This window comes from Schistocerca gregaria, chromosome 2 (genome assembly GCF_023897955.1).
Source record: "Schistocerca gregaria isolate iqSchGreg1 chromosome 2, iqSchGreg1.2, whole genome shotgun sequence".
Taxonomy (NCBI): domain Eukaryota; kingdom Metazoa; phylum Arthropoda; class Insecta; order Orthoptera; family Acrididae; genus Schistocerca; species Schistocerca gregaria.
The window spans coordinates 883796213-883818822 of record NC_064921.1 but is presented as its reverse complement, the minus strand read 5'-3'; the positions used below and the strand labels follow the sequence as shown (position 1 = coordinate 883818822).

The 22610-nt window shown below is 40.6% G+C and overlaps 1 protein-coding gene across 2 annotated transcripts in view; it reads right to left on the bottom strand.

The window, feature by feature from the left end:
• The window catches only part of LOC126336612 (uncharacterized), a 219274-nt gene that overhangs the window by 50125 nt on the left and 146539 nt on the right, over positions 1–22610 (bottom strand). For both annotated transcript variants that reach the window (XM_050000481.1, XM_050000482.1), the window contains one exon: positions 11635–11874. In XM_050000481.1, coding sequence (XP_049856438.1) covers positions 11635–11874 — 240 coding nt within the window. The remainder of the gene's footprint in view (positions 1–11634; positions 11875–22610) is intronic.

The following is a 22610-nucleotide window of genomic DNA, read 5'->3' as shown; positions in this document are numbered from 1 at the left end:
ATGGTTACTCTACAACTAGCAAAAAGTTGTTGTTTAACCAAATATCAAGAAGGATTTAAAGGCAATTGTCTGTAAATGTCATGTATGACTGGCAAACAAAATAAATTGGCATTTTTACAGTCCCAGTCATTACTTTCACCGACTGAATCAGGATAGGAATGATCATTTGAAACAAAAAAAGGCTAGTAAACATGGGCTCTAAGAACATGGGTTGATTGGTTGTGAGCACTTCTTCGTCTTTGATACTGTGGAACAAATTCTTCTATTGCAAATTAGTTGCATTCCATATTTTGAGTGATGATAGTGTGGACCGAAACAAGAACAAATATGCAGTAAATATGTACTCTAAAATGCATATCCCAAGTGCTATGAGTGCTTTTTCATATTCACTACTATGAAATAGTATCAAAGATGGAGAAGTGTTAGTAGCTCTTAGGGTGTGCATTTTAGAGCCCATGCTTACTAGACTTTCCTGCTTTGCCTGATCATTCCTGTCATATCACTAAACACTGACCATTCCTCTAGGGATAATCTTCCTATAAACCATTTCTTTTGAAGTTCAGGGACAGTTGGAATAATGAAAGAGATTACATTGCACATAAAGTGTAACAGATTATTCACTGTGAACATCAGCTCCCTCTCCAAGTGTTAAAAATCTTTTGGGTTGAAGCACAGAGCCCAAAATGAGCTGTGACTGGAGGTTTACTCAGAGGCACTCTCTCTGGCAATGGAAGACTCAGTGCATCCATCCACTGTGTTCATGGAATCACATTTAGGTAGCATTTCAGTGTTAGCTGCTGTGCCTGAACTGTTATGAGTGTCATCTGGGGTAAAGGCTGACAAATCTGTCAATAGATACTGTGACAGAAGAGCTGTTGTATTGACATTGAATGTTCTATTGTGGCATGCCAATACTAGGTATGGACCATTGTATGATGTTTGGAGATGTTTTCAAATGGCTTCATGTTGGACAAAAACCTGTTCGCAGGACTCTAAGTTATAAAAAATGAATAATCACTAAGCAGAATGTTTGTTGTAGAGGCAGAGAGAGCTTGAGAATCTGTAAGTGTGGATGTTGTGCCAAGTCTAAGGTTTCAGTAATACTGAAACTTCTTGGCAGGTTAAAACTGAGACTTGAACTCGGGATCTTTGCCTTTCGCAGGCAAGTGCTCTACCATACAGAGGAGATGCTGAGTCACAGAGACAACTCATTCATGCATGACCATTGTCTCTGGCCACTGTAGTCTGGACTGTCCCTCATTTTGGTACATGAAATAGTCAGTCATAAAATTCAGGTCTTGTCAGCTCTATAATACTGAATCTGTAGTGTCACTATTAAGTTTACTATTTTCTTGTAACTGACAAAAAACATCACAGGTTCGTGCCAAAAGGTTAGCTTACAATTAGTTGAAATTGAGGACAGGCAAGACAGTCAGGTAAAATATTCACAAGAGAATCGGCCATCTCAATCACAATAGCAAAATCCTATCTGATCATTCTAAAGCATGTCATATAGGAATACAACAGAAGTTCTTGAGAGTTGTGTTAATGCAAAGACATTGATGGGTGAGCATCAAGTAGTGAACTGTTATCATGGTATGTGTGATTGTGTGTGTGTGTTTTACAGAGCATTGAGAATTTAACACTGGCTGTGCATGTGTGAAGTGCTTACTGCATCATTAACACTGTACTTTTTTTGTGGGAATATTCTGATGCATCACTACTGGTGACATTTTTTGCAGTGGTAATGGGTGGAGAAGCAGGATGCAATAATAAATGAGGAAAAAGCAAAATATAAAAATGTTACAAAGTTCATAGGAGCATATTTGCTTTCTTAATAGATAAACCTCTACAGAAGCTAAAATGAACTGACTTAAAAAACGATTATCCTTAGAAATGTTTTTCAATATTGTACTAGTAAACCATGTTCTCAAAACTTTTTGAGAACTTGTGAAGGAGATTGATGGAACTTTAATTATATTTCTTTACCTTACCTCTACTAACACATAATTCAATGCTTTAGGAAATACATCTTGCTCCACTGACTAGTTACAAGGGTATCTCAATGGGAATGTGGCCAGTCCATCAAAAGATTACCATTTTTCTTGAAATACCATCACAGCTGGGCAGATATTGCTTTTTGGTAACCTAATACTTATTTTTATCTCTCTAAAAGATGATCTGGCAAAACTGCTGCATGTTAATGGAGTATGTAATGCCCGTGAACCTGTTTTTGATGGTCCATTTTTTGTTCTTGTGCTTTCTGCTACCATTAGAAGGCATTCATTCACTTTATGAAGGAAATGAGTTTAATTTAATATCATTTGTCTTCTTGATATTACCATTAGGGAATTGCAAATAATTTGCTTTATAGAGTACATTTATTCCATGCCTTGTAATACTCCATATTACTTTCCCTTTGTTCTTACCATTTCAAGTTATTGGTTTTTGCCTTTTTGATAACATAGTAAATATTTTTGCAGTACTGCTCATAATACCCTCTGTATTACATAAAAGTCATAGTTGACCTTTGTTTCACATTGAAAGTATCAGTACTTTCTTCTCATCCCGTGCAGAAAGTCTCCCTGACCCAAAGTTCTGGGTGACTTTCCCGAAATCTACTCCTTTTCCTAGGCCTCTCCAGTCATTTTCCTTCAACCCTCTTCCTTTCCCTTCAACCCTTCTGCCTGAAGAAGGAGCCACTGGTTCCGAAAGCTTGCCTAATTAAAACCATCTTTTATGTGTGTGTTCTGCCACCACTTGATAAGTAGATTTTTTATCTATCCAATTAAATTCTTTTGTCAAACATTGAAAGTTTTGTAACAAATAGTAAAAGGTCTTGGAATGATGTTAAATGACTATCTGAATTAGGCACAATATACTGTCAAATTTCAGGAAATCTCCCTTTTGTCCATGTGCAATTCAAAAATTTAGTAAAATTTTTCAAAGAAAACAACCACTAGTCCAGCCATTAGTCCTGCTGAAAATCTTCTACTGTAATATAGTTTGACATGGCACAAATAGTGAAAACCCAAGGTGACTCAAGCTAATCATGAATTAGTGTGGAAGACATTAGGTTGTCTGGTTATGTTTATCCTTCTTATCTCATTTCCGTTGCATACAACCAAATGGTTGTGATTTTTACACATGTTGCTCCTTCTTTGGTTTCTTAGCCACTGATTCCCCCAATACTTCTTATCACACATCACATACATCATTTCATAATTGGAATTCAAGATTTGAAATATCGTGCATTTTGGTTGTGCCTATGCGTATTTTTAAAAACTGTTTATTACCTTGTTTATTCCAGTCATACGTTTGATGAACAGATTACCCAGAAACCTGTGTAATTGTGCAAACTATACTGCAAACAAGAGGAGACTAAAATGTTGCTGATATCACTGACATACCTACTTTCTCAGTATATTTTGTCTGCTTTATGTCAAAAAGTGGACCTACATCTCTGTCCCACTGTCAGTTCTGTCTCTTTCACTTTTCTTCACTGTTTTTGATTTTTCTTTAGTTATGTCTTGTATTGACATTTTGGTAATATTACTCACTTTTCAGGACCAGTTAATTTGATTCTTTCTGTACTGTACCCATCATTTTCTGTTAGTATATCATTATGGCCATTTAATGGGAATTTTATATAATTAGAAAAGTATTTTCACTGTATTAATAAGACTGATGTTATTGCAATAATTTTGATTTAATGTAACAGTTTTTATAATCATCATCATTATTATTATTATCATTACTATTACTATCATTAAGTGTAAGTCATCATCCCAGTGCTATACACTTCATCTGTAAAGAGAGTCTTTAGGGAGACCTGTTTGGATGTAAGACAATACCTGGAGGCCTTAATAATCTCAGGTGCAAAAAATGAATGAAACAAATGGATAGGATATCATCAGAAAAAGATACAAATATACGTCTTAGGACAGACCACTGCTCAAATAATACAGGAGGTGCAGAAAACAGATTAGGGTTTAAAGTCTCATCAACATTGAGGCCATTGGTGACAAAACAGAAGTTCAGATTGGACAAATGATGGAGAAGAGAACTGGTTTGTTCTGCTCAAAGGAACTATCCTGACATTCACCTTAACTGGTGTAGTAAACTACAGAAAACCTATAAATGACTGGAAAGGGATTTGGACCACAATCATCCCAAATAAAAGACCAGTGCCATAAACACTCTGCTGCCTCAATTGTCCAAGGACAACACTGTGCTGCCTCAATTTTCCAAAGAAACACAGAGCAGGAGATAAGACATATGAAAATTACTATAAACTTATTTTGTTTGTCTAAAGTTCTATTTCAGAAATAACTCTCTCTCTCTCTCTCTCTCTCTCTCTCTCCCTCCCCCCTCCCTTTTTCTCTCTCTCCACCCCTGTCTCTCTCCTCTCTGTCTCTTGCTGCTTCTGAACATCAGATTTTGTCTAAAAGCCTCCCTATTTACCATTTTCAACAATGGAAAGTCCAGGATGAAATATCAATAATATTATGAGAAGGATAGATTGCTACTTACCATACACAGGAGACTGTTGAGTCACACACAGGCACAACAAAAAGACTGCTATACATTAAAGCCTTTGGCCAAAAGGCCTTCTTCTGAAGTAGAAAACACACATACACATTTTAACAAGCACAATTTGCACACACGTGACCACTGCCTCTGGCTGCTGTGGCCACACTGTGGACTGCAACTATGCCTAATAAGAGCAGCAGTCTGGAGTAGGTGATAGGGGTAAGGAGGAACCATGGTCTGGAAGAGGGGGTGGCATAGCAGGGTAGGTATGGGGGAAGGTGTAATGCTGCTTCTGCTTTTGCGGGTGTGCAGGAATGTGGTGGGGACAGGGTAGAGCCACTGAGTGTGATGAGGAGGTTTGTGTGTTTGGGTGGGGGAGGCTGAGAGGGGGAAAAGGAGAGAAATACAGAGGGGGAAAAGACTACTGGTTGCAATGGGGACAGAACAGAAGGCTATGTAGTGCTTGGAGTGGGAGTGGGGAATGGGGTAGTTAGGTGGAGGAATGGGCCTGGCGAAGATTGAGGCCATGGGGATAACAGGAACATTGCAAAGAGAATTCACACTTGTGTAATTCAAAAATGCTGGTGTTATCATGAAGAATCCAGATGGTGCAGGCTGTGAAGCAGTCATTTAAGTGAAGCACACTATATTGGAAAGCATGTTCAGAAATTAGGTAATCCATCTGTCCCTTGGCCACAGTTTGTTAGTGTCCGTTTATGCAGCCAGACAGCTTATAAGCTGGCATGCCCATGCAGTAAGCAGTGGAGTGATTGCAGCTTAGTTTCAAGATCACACGACTGCTTTCAACTGCCTCCGTGGCTGAAGTTGCTAATGCATACTTGTGTGGTGGCGCTTGATGTGGGGTAAACCATTTCGAATCCTGGTACTGGAAAAAATTTTCACTGCCAGTATTTGGTTCACAAGGGGAGTACAGATGGTGGCTTAAAGTTCCTGATCACCAATGTAGAGATGGTAGCTTAAAGTTCCTGATCACCAAACTTTGCACCAGTGACTTGATTTAAATACCAACCTCCTTTGAAGTGTTTCATGAAGTGAGGGCGTGTGACTCTGTTGATGGTGATCTGTCCGTTGGGTGGGATGTTAAGCTTGATCGCCCCCTCAGTGCTACTCATGAGGAGTAGGCTATATGTCAGCACTGGATTTCACCCTCTTCCTTCTCTCATGTTCACCACCACCACTACCACCACCACCACCACCACCACCATCATCATCATCGTCATCACCATCATCATGTTACAACACATTACACTACATACATGCACAAAAAATACATACATGGAGTATTACAAATAATGTGTAATATATCAATGTTCCCACCTTTTTTTTTTGGGGGGGGGGGGGGGGGTAGATCACCCACTCATTATCTCTTGTCAATCATTGTCTGTTCTCACAATTTTATATGAATTTTTTTCTGATTTTTCTGAAATTTTCCTTGCTTTTTTTCCATTTTTCTATCCTTTTACTCTCTGCTTATTTATTTTTTTGTCACTTCCATGATTTCTAACTCTCCAAACTGTCCTCTCTTGCCTTGATGGATCCCGTCTCATATTACACCCATTCTTTCTGAAAACATGCTTTTGCACTATCAAACTAAGGTCCCACATTCTGTTTATTGAAACGTGCATGTCACTTGGAGTTACTTCAAAAGGCCTAACACTAAAAGTCCCTGTTTCTGGATGTAATCCTTCTACAAAATCCTGCAATTATCTGCACCTCACATTTCCTTGGATGGTATCATCTGTCAAGCCAACTTCAAATTACAACAACATGCCAGAATTTGCCTCAAAAAGCTATCCCACCTGCTTCTACACTACCTGAAAGTGATGTTTCCCTTCCGGTCCCTCTGTAGCCCCATAAACAGCCACAGCATCAACCACCACTCCTCTCATACAAAGCAAGCTTGGCCAACCTCCTTAACATCCCACAACCTTCACCACTGCCGCCCAGACCAAGAATAACCCATAATCACAAGAACCAGACACAACAGTACAGTGTCCTTAACCTCTCATCAAAAGCACTCTCTCCTCCTGAATTACCTGTAATTCTCACTTTCAGCCCTAAATCTGCATTTGATCATGTTGCTTTACTGGAGAACCTACTTTCCTTTACACATAATATCAATTGGAAACATCACTGTTTAACCCAATCCCAAAACCTTTCCAACAGAAAACCTGACTTTTGACCCTGCCTTGAACAGTTTGGACCATGATCCCAACTTGATCCACCACCACTACCTCAAAATCACCCCTTACAAGTCTTCCAAGAACTCCTCACATCCAGCACTGTTTCACAACGCTTCCTCAGGCCCCTACAACATGACCCTAATCTGTCCTCTGCAGAACTCCAGGCTCTATGTTCCCTAAAATCTGATGACTCCATCATTATCTTCCCAGTAGACAAAGGATCTACCACTGTAGTACTTTACCAAAAGGAGTATGTAGTTGTCTGGGTCATCAAGATTCAATCCCTGTGATTCAAACTGATCTGCAGTCCCTTCTTAAAACCTCAGACCCTTCACAAAGACTAACACCTCTATCCATACAATTTCTCACCCCCCCCCCCCCAACCCCCTCCCCCTCCAACTTTTACCTTTTTTCTAAGATCCACACACTCAATCACCCTGACTATCCTATAGTTGTTGGCTTCAAAGCACCCACGAAACTTATATCTGCCTTAGTTGATCATCACCTGCAACCCGTAGTATAAAGATTACTCTCCTATATCAAAGGTACCAACCATTTGCTAGACCATCTGAAATCCATGCCTATCCCACTCCCACCACACACCTTGCTAGTCACCATTGATGCCACCTCCCTCTACACCAGCATCCTCCATGTACATGGTCTGTCTGCTGCTGGACATTTCCTCAGTCGCACCCAACTGATTCCAAATCTGTGACATTCTTCCTGCTCACCTTAATCAACATTATACTTGCCAATAACTACTTCACCTTTGAGGGGCAGACAGACAAACAGATCAGGGGCCTGAGAGCCAGGATGGCTCTTTCTGACATCAACCTTTCCATAGTTCACTTGGAGGGGGCTTTCCTGGGATCCATAAGTCTTCAGCCCCTGGTTCGATTTAGATATACTGATGACATCTTTATCACATTTACTCATGGTGAGGCTGGCCTGTTAACATTCTAGAATATCTAAATACATTCTCCCAATTAAATTTCACATGGTCCTATTCTAAATCCCATGCCACTTTCCTTTATGTTGATCTCATCCTCACAGAAGACCAGCTACACACTTCCGTCCATGTTAAACCTACCAACAAACAACAATACTTACATTTTGACATGTCAAACGTACCCTCTCATACAGCCTTGTCATTCAAGGCAAATCCTTGGCATTCAAGGCAAACATATTTGTTCGGAAGCAGAGTTTTTACAGCAATACACCACCATTCTAACCTCAGCCTTCACTGCATGCAATTACCCCTCCAGCCTAATTCAAAAGCAGATTTCCCAGGCCAGCAAATCCCATCCTAGAACTGCTGATCCCTCCAAAAAACCAGTATCATCCTGGTCTGAAATGTATTAATCAGCTATTGCGACAGGGCCATGACTTCCTAAAATCATGCCATGAAATGAGATCCATACCGTCTGAAATTTTGCCCACCACACCTAAAATAGCTTTTCATCACTCTCACAATCTCGCCAATATTCTAGTCAGACCCTACGCTCCTTCTGCACCTATCTCTCTACCCTATGGTTCCTACCCTTGGGACCATCTCCACTTGCCTTATGCACTCTCCTACACCTCCTATAGCAGCCCTGTAACTGGCAAAACCTACACTATCAAAGGGAGAACCACTTGTGAAACTACACATCATATGCCAGCTGTTACATAATAATTGTTTGGCATTTTGTGTTGGCATGACTACAACCCAATTATCAATTAGGGTGAATGGGCATATGCAGAGGGTGTATACGGGCAACACGCAATATACTGTTGTAGATCTTGCTCTACAACATGAAAATCATGACCTCGGTGCCCACATCACCATACAGACACCAGTTTTTCAGTGCTCTGCTGGCGGGAACTAGCGCTACATGTCCTTGTTTCTCACTGCCCATCTGGCCTTAATTTATGTTAATTTCTTCTGTATCAGCATTCCTTCACAATAATGACTCTTTTCTTAGTATCCTACATCTTTCATTGTCTTATTTGTGTATTTTCCACCACCCCCCTTCTACCTCTTTTACATACAATGCATTCAGCTTTTCACTCTTAATAACTCATGCGTAATGTTTAAGTAGTTATCTCTGTCTTGCATATTACCCTGTTTTCACCTTCAAGCTCTCAGGTTTTCAAATCTTGTCTGATGCAGTCCCCAACAATCAGTCTTTCCTTCTCATCCCGTGTGGTAAGTGTCCCCTGACCCTTGGTTCTCGGTGACTTTCCCAAAATCTACCACTTTTCCTAGACCTCTCCTGTCATTTTCCTTCATCCCTTTTCCTTCCCCTTCAGCCCTTCTGCCCAAAGAAGGAGCCATTGGCTCTGAAAGCTTACTACATGATGTGTAATGGAGCCTGTTGTAAACAAACAAACAAAAACATGATTGCTTTCACAGGTATCCCTGCCTTTGATGGGATATGTTACAGCGTAAAGTCAAGTGCCAGCACCCCAGTTGGGAATGAGAGAGCAGAGAGGGTTGTGAAGAAAATGTCAGCCGACTGTACACTGACCGACCCCTCTCCAGGATGACAACACAACAGCAGCGGCCTCTATGCGGAGAGAACATGAGTGGCGTGCCTGACTGGGCTGTAGCCTAGTTCTACAGCATCTTCAAGACTAGCAATTAGGGTAGAGGTGTCAACTGTATTACTTCACTTGATTAGAATTGTTATACTGAAGAAGCTTGTCTATTTTGGATGTCACCCTTTGCTTGCCACACATCTATGTAATTCTCAAAGTTAAGTATTGTCATGCACTTTTTGTAATGAATCTGATTAATATGATGTGCTTGAATTGTAGTCTAGTGATCCAAGAAGCAGGTTTCCTAGACCCCCTCCACAATCCGACGACTAGGCAGGATTCAACATTTGGCGACGAGGATGGGATTGTTCGTATGAAACAGTTAGCATATCGACACTGTGCTTGGCAGGGTATGGACACCCAAATAGAACAGATGACATTACAGTGTCACACTTATGTGGAAAATCAGTTTGCTCTACCACAAAAAAATCTCTGCTTGACATTAAGTCGCAATCACCATGGCAATGTGTGCACATAGGCTTTGTGGGACACTTTCGGAATGCTCATTGGTTAAATGTGACCCTTATAGCAAGTTTCCTCTTGCTGTGTCAATTAACTCGATGTCATGTAACATAATTCAGGTACTGTCCTCTATTTTTTGCCTTGAAGGTTTGCATGAAGTCATAGTGTCGAACAATGGACCTCAGCTGATGTCAAATGAATTTGAAAGATTCTGTGAATGTAATGGCATACAGCATCTAACTAGTGCACCATTCAATCCACAGTCAAATGGCAAGGCAGAAAGTTTTGTCAGAACCTTCAAGCAGCAGATGGCCAAACTTTGCACCACGCACACCAGTGATCAAGCATTGCAATTGTTTCTCACCTCCTATCGTTCGCATCCACAAGATGGACCACTGCCAGCAGAATTGCTTCACGGTCACCGCCATCAGACACTGCTTCACCTACTCCATCCTCCTCAGCATCTGGTGCTAAAGAAAGATTGCAAGTAACACTTTGTGCTGCATGACATTTTTTTTTTCACGATTTTTAGCAGCAGCAGACAGCAGGCGCGAGGTGAGATACTTCATTGACTTGGCGCTTGCATGTATCTCATTTCAGGCTCAGTCAGATTGCAGTGCCGACATCAGAATCAAATTCACCACAGTCACGTGCATGGTGATCCTTTTCTGTATCTCTTCCCCCTTATCCACGGAACCCGAGGACAGTGCGGCCACAGCAGCTGCCAGAGGGTGTCATCAAGACACCATGGGCTGACTCCATGGAGACAGAGCCTTTGGCTCCTCCACCTCCTCACATCGGACCGATGGAGCTGGACCCGCCCACATTGCAGCAGCCGGTGCCTTCTACATCTGGTTATGGGTCTTAGGAGGTGGACATCTGATGGTTTTCCAGGAGACATTTCCACCACACCAAAGGCCAGGTGGCAGGGTACAACTGGAGGTCTGCCATCCCCTGCAGCCACAGCTTCTAGTCCATTGCAGCAACCAGAGTCCTGCCTCCCCCACCATTTTTGTGCTCTCTATATGATGATGGTCCATCACCTTGGGTGGGAGGAATGTTAAGGCATGAAATCAAGTGCTGGCAAGCCAGTTGGGAACGGGAGAGCACAGAAGGGTGTGAAGAAGACATCAGGCAATTGTGTGCTGACCGATGCCTCTCCAGGTTGACAACATGACAGCAGTGGCCTCTAAATGAAGAGAAAATAAGTGCCGTGACTGGCCGCAGTCCAGATCTACAGCAGGTTCCAGGCTAGCAACCAGGATAGAAGCATCAACTGTGTTACTTCACTTGTTATATTGAAGAAGCTTGTTTTTCCGGATGTTGCCCATTGCTTCGCACATGACTATGAAATTCTCGAAGTTAAGTATTATCATGTACTTTTTGTAATAAGACTCATTAATACGATGTGCTTGAATTGTTGTCTATCAATCCGAGAAGCAGGTTTCCTAGACACCCCCTACAATCTGATGCCTAGGCAGGACTCAACAGGATAGGAGATGTCTTTGACCAATCTGGAGTAGGTAGTGATGGGAGGATGTATGGGACAGGTCTTGCATCTAGATATATTGGAGAGATATGAGCAGTGAGACAAGGGCTTGGGAGTGGGGGTGTACTAGGGACAAGGGTATCCTGTAGGTCTGGTGGTTAGTGGAAGACCACTGTGGGAGGAGTGCGAAGGGTAGTGGAGGGATGGAAAAGATATTCCTCATTTCAGATCACGACAAGAGGTAGCCGAAACCCTGGCAAAGATCCAAATCTTCTATTTTTTGTTTGATATGGAAAAAAACCAATAATTTTGGAGCCAAAAAGAAGCTGTAAGATGGTATTTGTTACAATCAGTGTGATCCCATACCTAGCAGGTGAAAATCAACATAAGGTGGTGAGAACTTCTGCAGGTGTTGCTGAGCCAGGGATGCAACTGCAGCCGTGAAGGTTGAGTAGTCATAAGGGCTGCCTGGGCATTCCAGCTGTGTTATCCTGATTCTCCAGGTGGGTGTCGGCAGTGATGATCCTGAAGTACTATTGCGATCCGCCAGATTGAAGCTCAGTGATACAGAGCTGGCTCCCTGGGATGCATTGACAGGGATGTAAACTGCAAACACATGGAATTTTCTGTTTCATCTTATAATTACAGAAACAAAACAAAAATTTTGACACAGAGAAGAATAGCTGAACATTAAAATATTTGTGTGTGAGTGGGGGGAGGGGGGGGGGGGGGGGGGGTGCACAGTCAGTGACCAGGTTATCAGTAGCCTTATGAAAATTAGTAGGCACTGATGTGGTCATAAGGACTAGAAGTCAGAAAACAAGTAAGAGTAAGTCTGACACAATTACACTCATTCTTTTCCAATCTCATTCACAATTACACCCATTCTTTTCCAACCTCATTCACAGTCACCCACACAGTCACATGATCTCACATCATGTAAGATAGCATAAAATGATCATATATTCTAAAACTGTCAATTAAAACACAATTAATGCAGGACGATGTCTAAAATAATTACAGAAGGAAATGTGATGGGTTGATCACTGGTGAAAAACACGGGTGAAGCAGTCACCCTGTCTTAGTTAATTAGTTAGTTAGTTATGTGTCTCATTGATCAATAGCATGGAAAACAGTTACGATGTGGAATGTGTCAAATGCACAAGAAATGTGCACAGGAAACAAGTTTTCTTTATTTTCTTTTTTTTTGGTGACATTAAAGTGTCATACCTAAATATTTCTGTTATCTATCCTATTCCCTTAAATGGCACAAAATACATATATTATATCTCCAGATTTATTTACTCATATTCAAGAATTCATCTAGGCTATAGAAAGAGTTGTCAAGGAGGTATGATTTCAATTTGTTTTTGAAACTATTACTGCTCCTGTCAGTCATTTTATTTCATCTGGTAATTTATCAAAAAGTTTTATAGCAGCATATTTTACCCCTTTCTGTGACAAGATAGGTTAAGTAAAGGATAGTGTAGGTCTTTCTTCTTCTGGTATTGTAATCATGAATGTTGCTGTTGATTTTAAACTGGTCCATGTTGTTGACAAAAAATTTCATTACTGAGTAAATATACTGTAAAGCAGTTGTAAGAATTCCTCACCTTTTAAACAGATGCCTACAAGATGTGCGGCTATGAACCCTACATGTTATTCTAACTACTTTCTTTTGAGCAGTGAATACCTTTTGCCTAAGTGTTGAGTTGCCCCAGAATATTATTCCGTATGACATCAGAGAGTGGAAGTATGTAAAGTATGTTGGCTTACTAATTTCTGCATCCTCAAAATTGGCAATTATTCTGATTGCAAAAGTTGCTGAACCTAGTTGCTTTAGGAGACCCAAAATATGCCTTTTCCAATTAAGATTCTCATCTATATGTACACTCAAAAACTTAGTATGCTCTACCCTGGCTACTGACTTCTTTTGATGTGTTATGTTTACTGAAGAAATTAAACTTTTTGCAGCAGAAAATTGGATGTACTGTGTTTTTTCAAAGTTCAGAGCAAGCCCATTCGCAGAAAACCAATTAATAACTTTTCCAAAGACCTTATTTGTATCATTTTCTATCAGACTTTCTTTTACTGGATTAATAATTATGCTTGTATCATCGGCAAACAGTGTCAGTTCAGAATCTTGTTTCACATAAGAAGGGAGGTCATTCACATATATCAAGAACAGGAGGGGACCCATGGTCAAACCTTGTGGAACACCTAATGTAATTTCACCCCAGTTAGATGAAGTGGCGAACTCCTTTAAATCACTTGAAGCATATAAAGAAACTTTTTGCTTCCTGTTCTGTAGATATGACTTAAACCACTCAAATGCTGTTCCATTTATACCACAGAATTGTAATTTCTCTAACATAATGTCATGGTTCAAACAATCAAATGCTTTAGACAAGTCACAGAATATTCCTACTGGTGACATTTTATATTGCTGTCTCAGTGGAACAGCATTTCTGAAACCTGAACTGTGATTTACTAAGTATGCCATTACTGATGAGATGGCTAACCACTCTCGAGTACATTACTTTTTCAAAGATTTTTGAAAATGCTGTAAGCAAGGATACTGGTCAGTAATTATTGACATCTGTGGTTTCTCCCTTTTTGTAGAGATGCCTGACAATGGCATATTTTAACCTGTCTGGAAAAATACCCTGAGTCAGTGATGCATTACATATGTGACTCAAAACATCAGCTGTAATTGCTCCACATTGTTTTAATAACTTGTTAGAGATGTCATCCACTGCAACAGAACATTTATTTTTCAAAGATTTAATAATTTTCATTATATCAAAAGGTTTTGTTAGATGAAAAGTTTTAGGGAATGTGTTATGCATTTCACAAAACCTTAAAAGCCACACATTTGTCTGATTGTCAGTTAAAGTAAAGGGCAAACCTGTCAGAAAATTAGCTGCTTCTCTCTTTGCTGAATATAAAACACAGTCTACTAAAATTTGGTGCAGTTTATTCTTAAATAGTATGTGGAAAAACTTAACCTCAAATCTTCCTGTGCAAGATTGGATATTTGTTGTTTTATTATTACAGTCACATATTTTATTTCTTTTTTTTTTTTTGCATTTGGAGGAGAAAACTAGTGATTGACATTTTGGGAACAAATCTTGCTGCAACAAGAAATGCCTCTGTTTAAATGATTGCCATCCCAACTCATGTCACATCCATGATGACTCTCTCTCTCTACCTTATTTCAAATAATACAAAACGAGCTGTCTGTCATTTCCATAGATAAATAACAGCGGCAGGCTTATAGTATTTTCTTCGGGAATCTCAGATGCCACTTCTGTTTCACTAGATGACTTCCCACTAATTACTACAAGCTGTGACCATTCTGACCAGAAATCATGAATCCAGTTGCACAACTGAGACAGTATTTACGGCCAAATTTTGTGACAGAGCATGTCACACTGAAATTTACTCTAAGTTTCAAACTCCTGTAAACTGTTGCAAATGTAGAGACTGAAAATAACACTTCAGTTGTAAGCTTTTTTTATTTTTCAATGCTTAGACAATGACTGCTTTTGGGCTACTACATGTCCATCATCATGTGTGATACTGAAAATAAATATGAGACCAAAGCTAATAATAATTTTTGCACACACTACTACACATGAGAAAACAACAAAAAAGTTGTATATAAGAAAACAACAGTCAGGCTAGATACGATGAAACATAAGTCAATGCCAAAACAACACCAGACAACACAACAGATGACTGCCGGAGTAAAGAAGTGTGGAATGAACACCAGGACACTTACATTTTGTTCTGCAACCCCAAGCACCAAGATGGATGGGGGAGGGAGTGGGGAGGGGACATGGCTTCAAAAATAAGGGATTGTACCCACCTTTCATACACCCAATAAGGTTGGTCACCTATTGAATCACCACAAAACTAAAGAAGACAATTGCTACACCCAGTCAGGTGATTATCAATGTAGTGAGTGTCATTCTGCCTATATTGGCTACACTGGACGCTCCTTTAGCATATGGTTCAGAGAGCAACAGGACTTAGCAATTCTAAATCTGCCCTCACCAATCACGTGAAAGACCATAATCATTCCATCTCAGATATAGACAGAGATTGTTACATTTCACGTATTCAACATAAGGGTCCTGTTATAAATATTTTAGAAGAAATTGAAATTATCCGCAACATTAGCCATAACCCGTCGTGCATTTTGAATGAACAAACTTAAGTTAAGCATGAAGCACTATTGAATAACTATTGTTTTTTGAAGTAGTGTCCCACTTAATTTTCTTCTCCTTCTGATTTCTGATTATTGTACATTACACAAATTTACTTCTTAACTGGGTCAGTCTTTCTGTGATTGCTTTGTTGGCCCTGAATTAGGATTAGCTACTAAATAGCATATGCTTATTTCCCATAGTCAGGACTTCAAGGTCCACACATTTTCTATCTTGCATAGCTGTAAAATGTCCTCTTGTTATATAAATTTGCATAATTAAGAGCTGTAAAGATGGGGCATGAGTTGTGCTTGGGTAGCTCAGTCAGTAGAGCTCTTGCCCGCCAAAGACAAAGGTCCCAAATTTGAGTCTCAGTCCGGCACACAGTTTTAATCTTCCAGGAAGCTTCATATCAGCACACACACCGCTGCAGAGTGAAAATTTCATTCTGGAATTAATATCTGTTTTTAATATATTCATTTCAGGGGGATTTGGATATTATGGTATTCAGTCTCAAACCAATGACCTTGTGGTCACTAATCCATGTATTCATTATGATGTTATCTATTTGCTCAGGATTGTTTGTTGCTAAGAGGTCTAGTATGTTATCAGAATCATATGGGTCCCTGAACTAATTACTCAAAATACAGGAGAAAGCATTTAGTGTAGTTTTGGACAATATTTTATGCCTACCACCAACTTTAAATATGTATTTTTGCCAGCACATCATAAGTAGACTGAAGTCACTATCAACTATAATTGCATAAGTCAGGTATCTGTTCAAAATAAGACTTATATTTTCCTTGAAACTCCCAGTAACTATGCCACAGAAGCCAAAATTGCAACAGTGCAATAAAAAAAGTTAAAAGCAAAAATGATGTCATTTAAAGACTTTATAGAGGCTGTGGACCCATATTACAGGAAGTTACATCATGTGAGTTGGTGAGTACATAAAAGGAAGCAACTGTGACACCATTGCTATACTTAGGGTGTTACTGAATTAAAAGCAGCGCCACTGGGCATCTGGGCCAAGCCACACAATGGTGGTGACATTCCAGGAAGGCCATGCAACTGTAGGCCATACTGTGAAGTATTTCCCACAACATGTAGACAAATTGGTGTTGACGTGCCTGGGAGCAATGTATCAACACAACAAGTGTGTCATTATCTGTTATAAATAGCATCCAATTCTAGAACAGTTACATGCAGTCTGTCAGCACCCTCCATGAAATCAGGTCCACACAATTCTCCATTATCCTCTGGGCCAGCCAAACACCAACACTGGTCTGGACAGCTAGCTTTACCAGACCAGCTCACAGTTGTAACTCCACACCTGTGGATTTAGAATGACTCAATACATCAGCCATCCCCCAGGCTCTACAGCAGCTCCAAACCTCTGCCTTGAAGGGCAGCTGGTTGCAACAAGTGTGCTACTGCTCCAGCCTTCTGCAGCAGGGTTATCTTCTAATACAGCATCAGTGGATACCTTTGAGAATTCATAGAATGTAAGTGTCGCTGGTACTGCTCACTCAGTGCCACACAGTGCTACATCAGTCGCACACTCTGCTAAGTGGCGTGAACAGTGTCAGCAGTGGACATCAAACAGCCATCCCACTACTATGACCTTCTGATGTCATCAGCATGCCAGTGGACCGTGTGCCATAGAGGACATATCCAGGGCATAAACTATGTTGGAACCTGCAGCAGAGTTTCCCTAGCCATCCCTGGGTGGCACCACCATCTCAAAACCTGCCACACCACCACCTCTACACCATAGTGGCCCCACTCACCCTGGATCACTATACAATAGTGTCAGAAGTATTTGTGGACCTTGTCTGCCAACTGGTATCAACACAGTTTGCCTCAACACAGCACAACTTCATAATAACAGCATTTAATTCTGTAAAATAATGGGGTCAGTGAACAACTATTGGTTTTGTGGTGGTTTCCTTGTTTCCTGTTACATGTAGCGGGGATGGAGACTAAGTGAGTGATGCACGGCAATTTGAGGGTTACTTTTATGCAGGCAGGGGAACTGGCTGATCTTTCACAGTTTCCTGGTAATATAAAGGAGCATTATTTACCAACTGTGAGGTGTGATTAGTTTAACTTCATAGGTCACTCAGTGTCTTTTGTGGAGTCAGTACCAGTAATTTGTGTTAACTGTCACCAGTAGGGGAATATGGACAGTCAGTGCATAGAGTCAAGATGGATGATGATAAGAAGTAAGACACAAATGTGCATTGTGTCATACAGCCTGTTGTGAGTATATGCTGTGTTCCATTGTGTGTACTGCAGATTAAGGTTACACTGTGAGAGAGTCTCAATTGGAAGGTGTCACTAGTTGTGAGGCAGTTCAAGTACTGGTTGATGAAAGGGTGATATGGAAAGCATACTTGTGTAAAAGGCTTGCAACTAGGCTGTAAGAGCTGGAATCAGCCAAGCAACCTATTTCTTTATTAATTGCATGACCTGGTAGTAACTTTTGCAGTCAGAATATCAAAATTGAAATATGAATTAGGGGAGAGTGACAAGGAAAATAGTCATACTCCATGAAGCAGAGCAGAGGGCATTGGACACCTGATGTGTCTTGCCACCTGATATGTCTAGAAGGGTGAGAACTGGTATCTCAAAGGGTTTGTACCCTGCAGTCAGATTAGCCATGGACTTTGAAATGATTGAAGCAGCAACAGGAATGTGGGATAAGAGAACAGTATTCTTCACTAACGTGAGGCATTGTAGATGTGGAAGGCTGGGACATGTGCAGATGCAATGTAATCAAACTCAGTGTGGTAGATGTGGTGCAGCTGGACATTGCCAATGTGACTGTAAGGAAAGGTAAGGGAAAACTGGGGAAGAATAAACAGTTGTTAAACGCAAAAACAAAACCCTGATCCACCACAAGAAGAACCTGATAAATTTTGTTGCAACTAATACAAATGCAGAGGTGCAATGAAGGATAAAAAGTACAAGTTTCTAAAGCACACACGGGCACAGTGTCAGTGGCAGGTATAGACCTTATTGGTCAGAGATAATTAAACCCTCCACACTATAATTTCCGTGGAGTTGGAGGTAATGATGTGGAGTCTTTTGGTTCAGCAATGATGGTTTTTCAAATGGGGACATGGCATTTTAAGCAGTGCGTAGATGTCATTTCCCAAATACATGATTGTTGATGCATGATCTTAGGATTAGGCTTTCTGATAACACAGCATGCAAAAATTCACCTTAGGCGACATATAGTTGAACTTAGTGGGACAATGTTCCAGCTAGAGGAGACAGTCTCCAGTGAAGTATGGATGCAAAGCCTATCAATCTTATGAGGTGAACTACATGAACTGCAGTCAACAACACTAAGGATGAATTTGTATGTTATTGTGGTGCAAGATACTGGAAAGTTGGTCAGGGTAAATGTGGGACCAGACTAGCCTGTTAATGAATTGTGCGTGGTAAATCCACTGGCAGAAAATGATATATTAGACACATCATGTTCCTTTGTAAGGAGAAGCACAGTACGTGTACAGGAAGAACTAGACAGGAATGTAGTGCCTATAAATTTAGATAATTCTGGTGCCAATGTCACTTTGCATTGGAAGAACTTATGTATTTAGGGCATGTTATTAGCAGTGAAGGGGTCAATATAGATCCAACGTTCATACAGGCAATATGATAACTTCCAATTCCTAGTGATAGCAAGGAGTTTCAATGTTTTCTTTTGTGTGTGTGTGGGGGGGGGGGGGGGGGGGGGTAGGGAATTGTTATAAAAAAATTATAAAGGGGTTTCCAGATATAGTGTGACCACTTATATGACTGTTAAAAAAAGGGGGTAAAGTTTGAATGGGCAAAGGAGCGCCAAGACACATTCAAGGAGTTAAAGAGAGAACTGACATCAAGTCAAGTACTAATTTTTCCAAACTTCTAATCAAGCTAAATGATGTGTTCTCAGTCAAGTAATAAACTGAGAAGAGCATATAGTAACATATGCCATTAGGCAGTTGAATAGAACAGAGAAGAACTAACCCACAATAGAAAATGAGATGCTTACTGTGATGTATGGAAACATGTATTAGCATGAAAAGAAATTTAAAGTGATAACTCACCTTTCAGCGCTTAAGTGGTTGTTGGGACTTAAGGACCCTTCTAGTAGGCTGACCTAATAAGCATTGAGGCTAATAAATTCAAGTAAGAAGTCATACACAATCCTGGTAATAGACACATAAAGGCAGATAGTTTAAGTTGAAAAGTAGCAATGATACAGACACTGTGTCATGACTTTGCACAGTGGCAAGCAGCAGAAAGAGCTCATGTGGAATGTAAATAATATGCATCGCAGTTGCAGTTAACTGTGTGTGATGGGGCTGTGGGTAGTGTGCAAGCAAAGATAAAAGAGGAAGTGCTGAAAGAATTGCGTCAGCAGATACTGTCAAGGCAATAGAACAGTCATTATGCAAGTAGTGGAAAGCTATTGGTGGAAATCTGGGAAAGAAGATGGGGGACTGGTATGTAGGGGGTGATTTACATTGTGCACAATGGGCAGATGTGAGTCAAAAGTAAATATCTTTGTGGAGGTTACTGAAAGTGATAGAGCCTTTTGAGGAGATTAGCAGGACTCCAGCAAGGAATCAGTTTTTGTTAATTGTTATTGATCATTTTTCTAAATATGTAGAAATGATTGGAATGTCTAAGAAAAACACAACAGAAGGGCAAACAGTGGTTAACAGCTGGATGCTTGAATTTAGAGAGCCAGAAACAATTATCACTGATCAGGGGACAAACTTTATATTAAATTTGTTAAAGCAGTTGTGTAATTTCCTAAAGGTTAGAAAATTAAGGACAAGTCCACTGCACCTTCAGGCTAATGGTTGGACAGAGAGGGTACTTCGCTCAGTCAGAAGTCTGTTGAGTTGAGCCATCATGTGAATGCACATAATAATGATTGAGATGTGTATTTATCCTACATTGTAAGTGCATATAATTCAAAAGTTCATTCTACAACAGGATTATCATCATATGAGGTATGAAACTTCCTGGCAGATTAAAACTGTGTGCCCGACCGAGACTTGAACTTGGGACCTTTGCCTTTCGCGGGCAAGTGCTCTACCAACTGAGCTACCGAAGCACGACTCACGCCCGGCACTCACAACTTTACTTCTGCCAGTACCTCGTCTCCTACCTTCCAAATTTTACAGAAGCTCTCCTGCGAAACTTGCAGAACTAGCACTCCTGAGTACCGGGCGTGAGTTGTGCTTCGGTAGCTCAGTTGGTAGAGCACTTGCCCGCGAAAGGCAAAAGTCCCGAGTTCAAGTCTCGGTCAGGCACACAGTTTTAATCTGCCAAAAAGTTTCATATCAGCGCACACTCCGCTGCAGAGTGAAAATCTCATTCTGGATCATATGAGGTAGTTTATGGGAGGTGCATGCCATCACTGTTTAACAAACTAAGGGTTGTTGTTTGGGTTGTTTTTCGAGGAGAAGACCAGACAGTGAGGTCATCGGTCTGATCGGATTAGGGAAGGATGGGGAAGGAAGTCAGCTGTGCCCTTTCAAAGGAACAATCCCGGCATTTGCCTGAAGTGATTTAAGGAAATCATGAAAACCTAAATCAGGATGGCTGGATGCGGGATTGAACCGTTGTCCACCTGAATATGAGTCCAATGTGCTAGCCACTGCGCCACCTTGCTTGGTACAAAATAAAGCCAAGAGTTGCCAAGCATGGGGAATACATAAAGGATTTTGCTAAAATAGTGAAGCAAATTTGGAAACATGTTCAGGGAGCAAACACCAGGGCCCTGGAACACCAAGAGTGATTGGGAAATTGTGCACACTACCACAATATGAAGTTGGTTAGTGGGTAATGTTATCAAACCTGTATGTTCCAAAAGGTAATACCAAGAAATCTGCAAGTCTTAGCAGGGGACATATCAGGTAATTGAAACAACATCACTGGTAAATGTCAAGCTCGAATAATAGACTCATATCAGTATTGATCATGTTGCACACTGAAGCTATTTCAGGGTGCTCCTGATGCGTTGATACAAGTGTCATCATCCATTGAGAGGAAAGTTGTGTGAAGTGGGAAGAAGAGGAAGTTCGGAAATCTTGCACAATCCCTTATGTGGGCAGTGTTGCACCTCTTCACAAGGAGTGGAGTGGGGGTGCTGTGGGTACTACCATTGGAAACTGGTGTGCTTTTCACAAGGCAAGAGGATGCAGTATTCACAAACCGTCATTGGGAACTGAAGCTTACCCTGAAAGCTTGGGAAATGTGTAATGACATGAGGTGTCTGGAAGATGTATTTAATGAATTATAGAGGTAGATGGAAGGAAAAGACATGACAAAAGAAAAAAAATGAGGAGTGAGTACAGTAAATTGTACCAGTCATATGAACAATTGTGAGGGTAAATGCATGGGTAGTGGAAGTGATGCATACGGGTACTGACACATGTGAGAGGCAATTGTATTTACATAAAGCAGAAGGACCAAATATAACATTATGCAGCCACAGTTGTACTGGCCAGAGAAGCCAGTAGCAATTGTTCCAGCGAGAAATCTGACCTATCTGAATGAAGCATTGGATCATAATCTAATCTGATTTTTAAACTAGCTAATAGACATTGAACGGGATGTGGGTTACAGTAGGGTAAATGCTTTCGTATGTACAGCAACATCACGAGCAGCAGCAGCACATGATTGAGACCATAAGCATCACAACCACAAGTACCATGTTAGTGTTGATTCTGTTTCACACAGCCTTCATCTTCAGAGGGCTGCTCTTCAGTGTGATCCTCAAGTAAAATAGATATCATTAGATTGATAAATCATTCAAACATTAGAAGGCAGAAGGAGTGGAAGAAGACAGATGCAGTAATGAGAGAGTTGCATTGTAGTACATAATTACTGGGATTCAAAGGCTAGGAACCTTGAGATTTGCTGAAACAAACATTGTTGTTTGTTGTACAAGAGACCATAATGAGGTGATTAGAGAATATTCAAGCAAAAAGTTGTTTAATTTTTAAGGATAGCTCATAGGTGAATGGAGAATTTATGTAGTGGCTTAAGGATGGCCGAACGAGCCAATGGGTTGAGGATTGTAGAGGGAATGTGTCCCACCTTTGGACCTTTGTTGCTTAA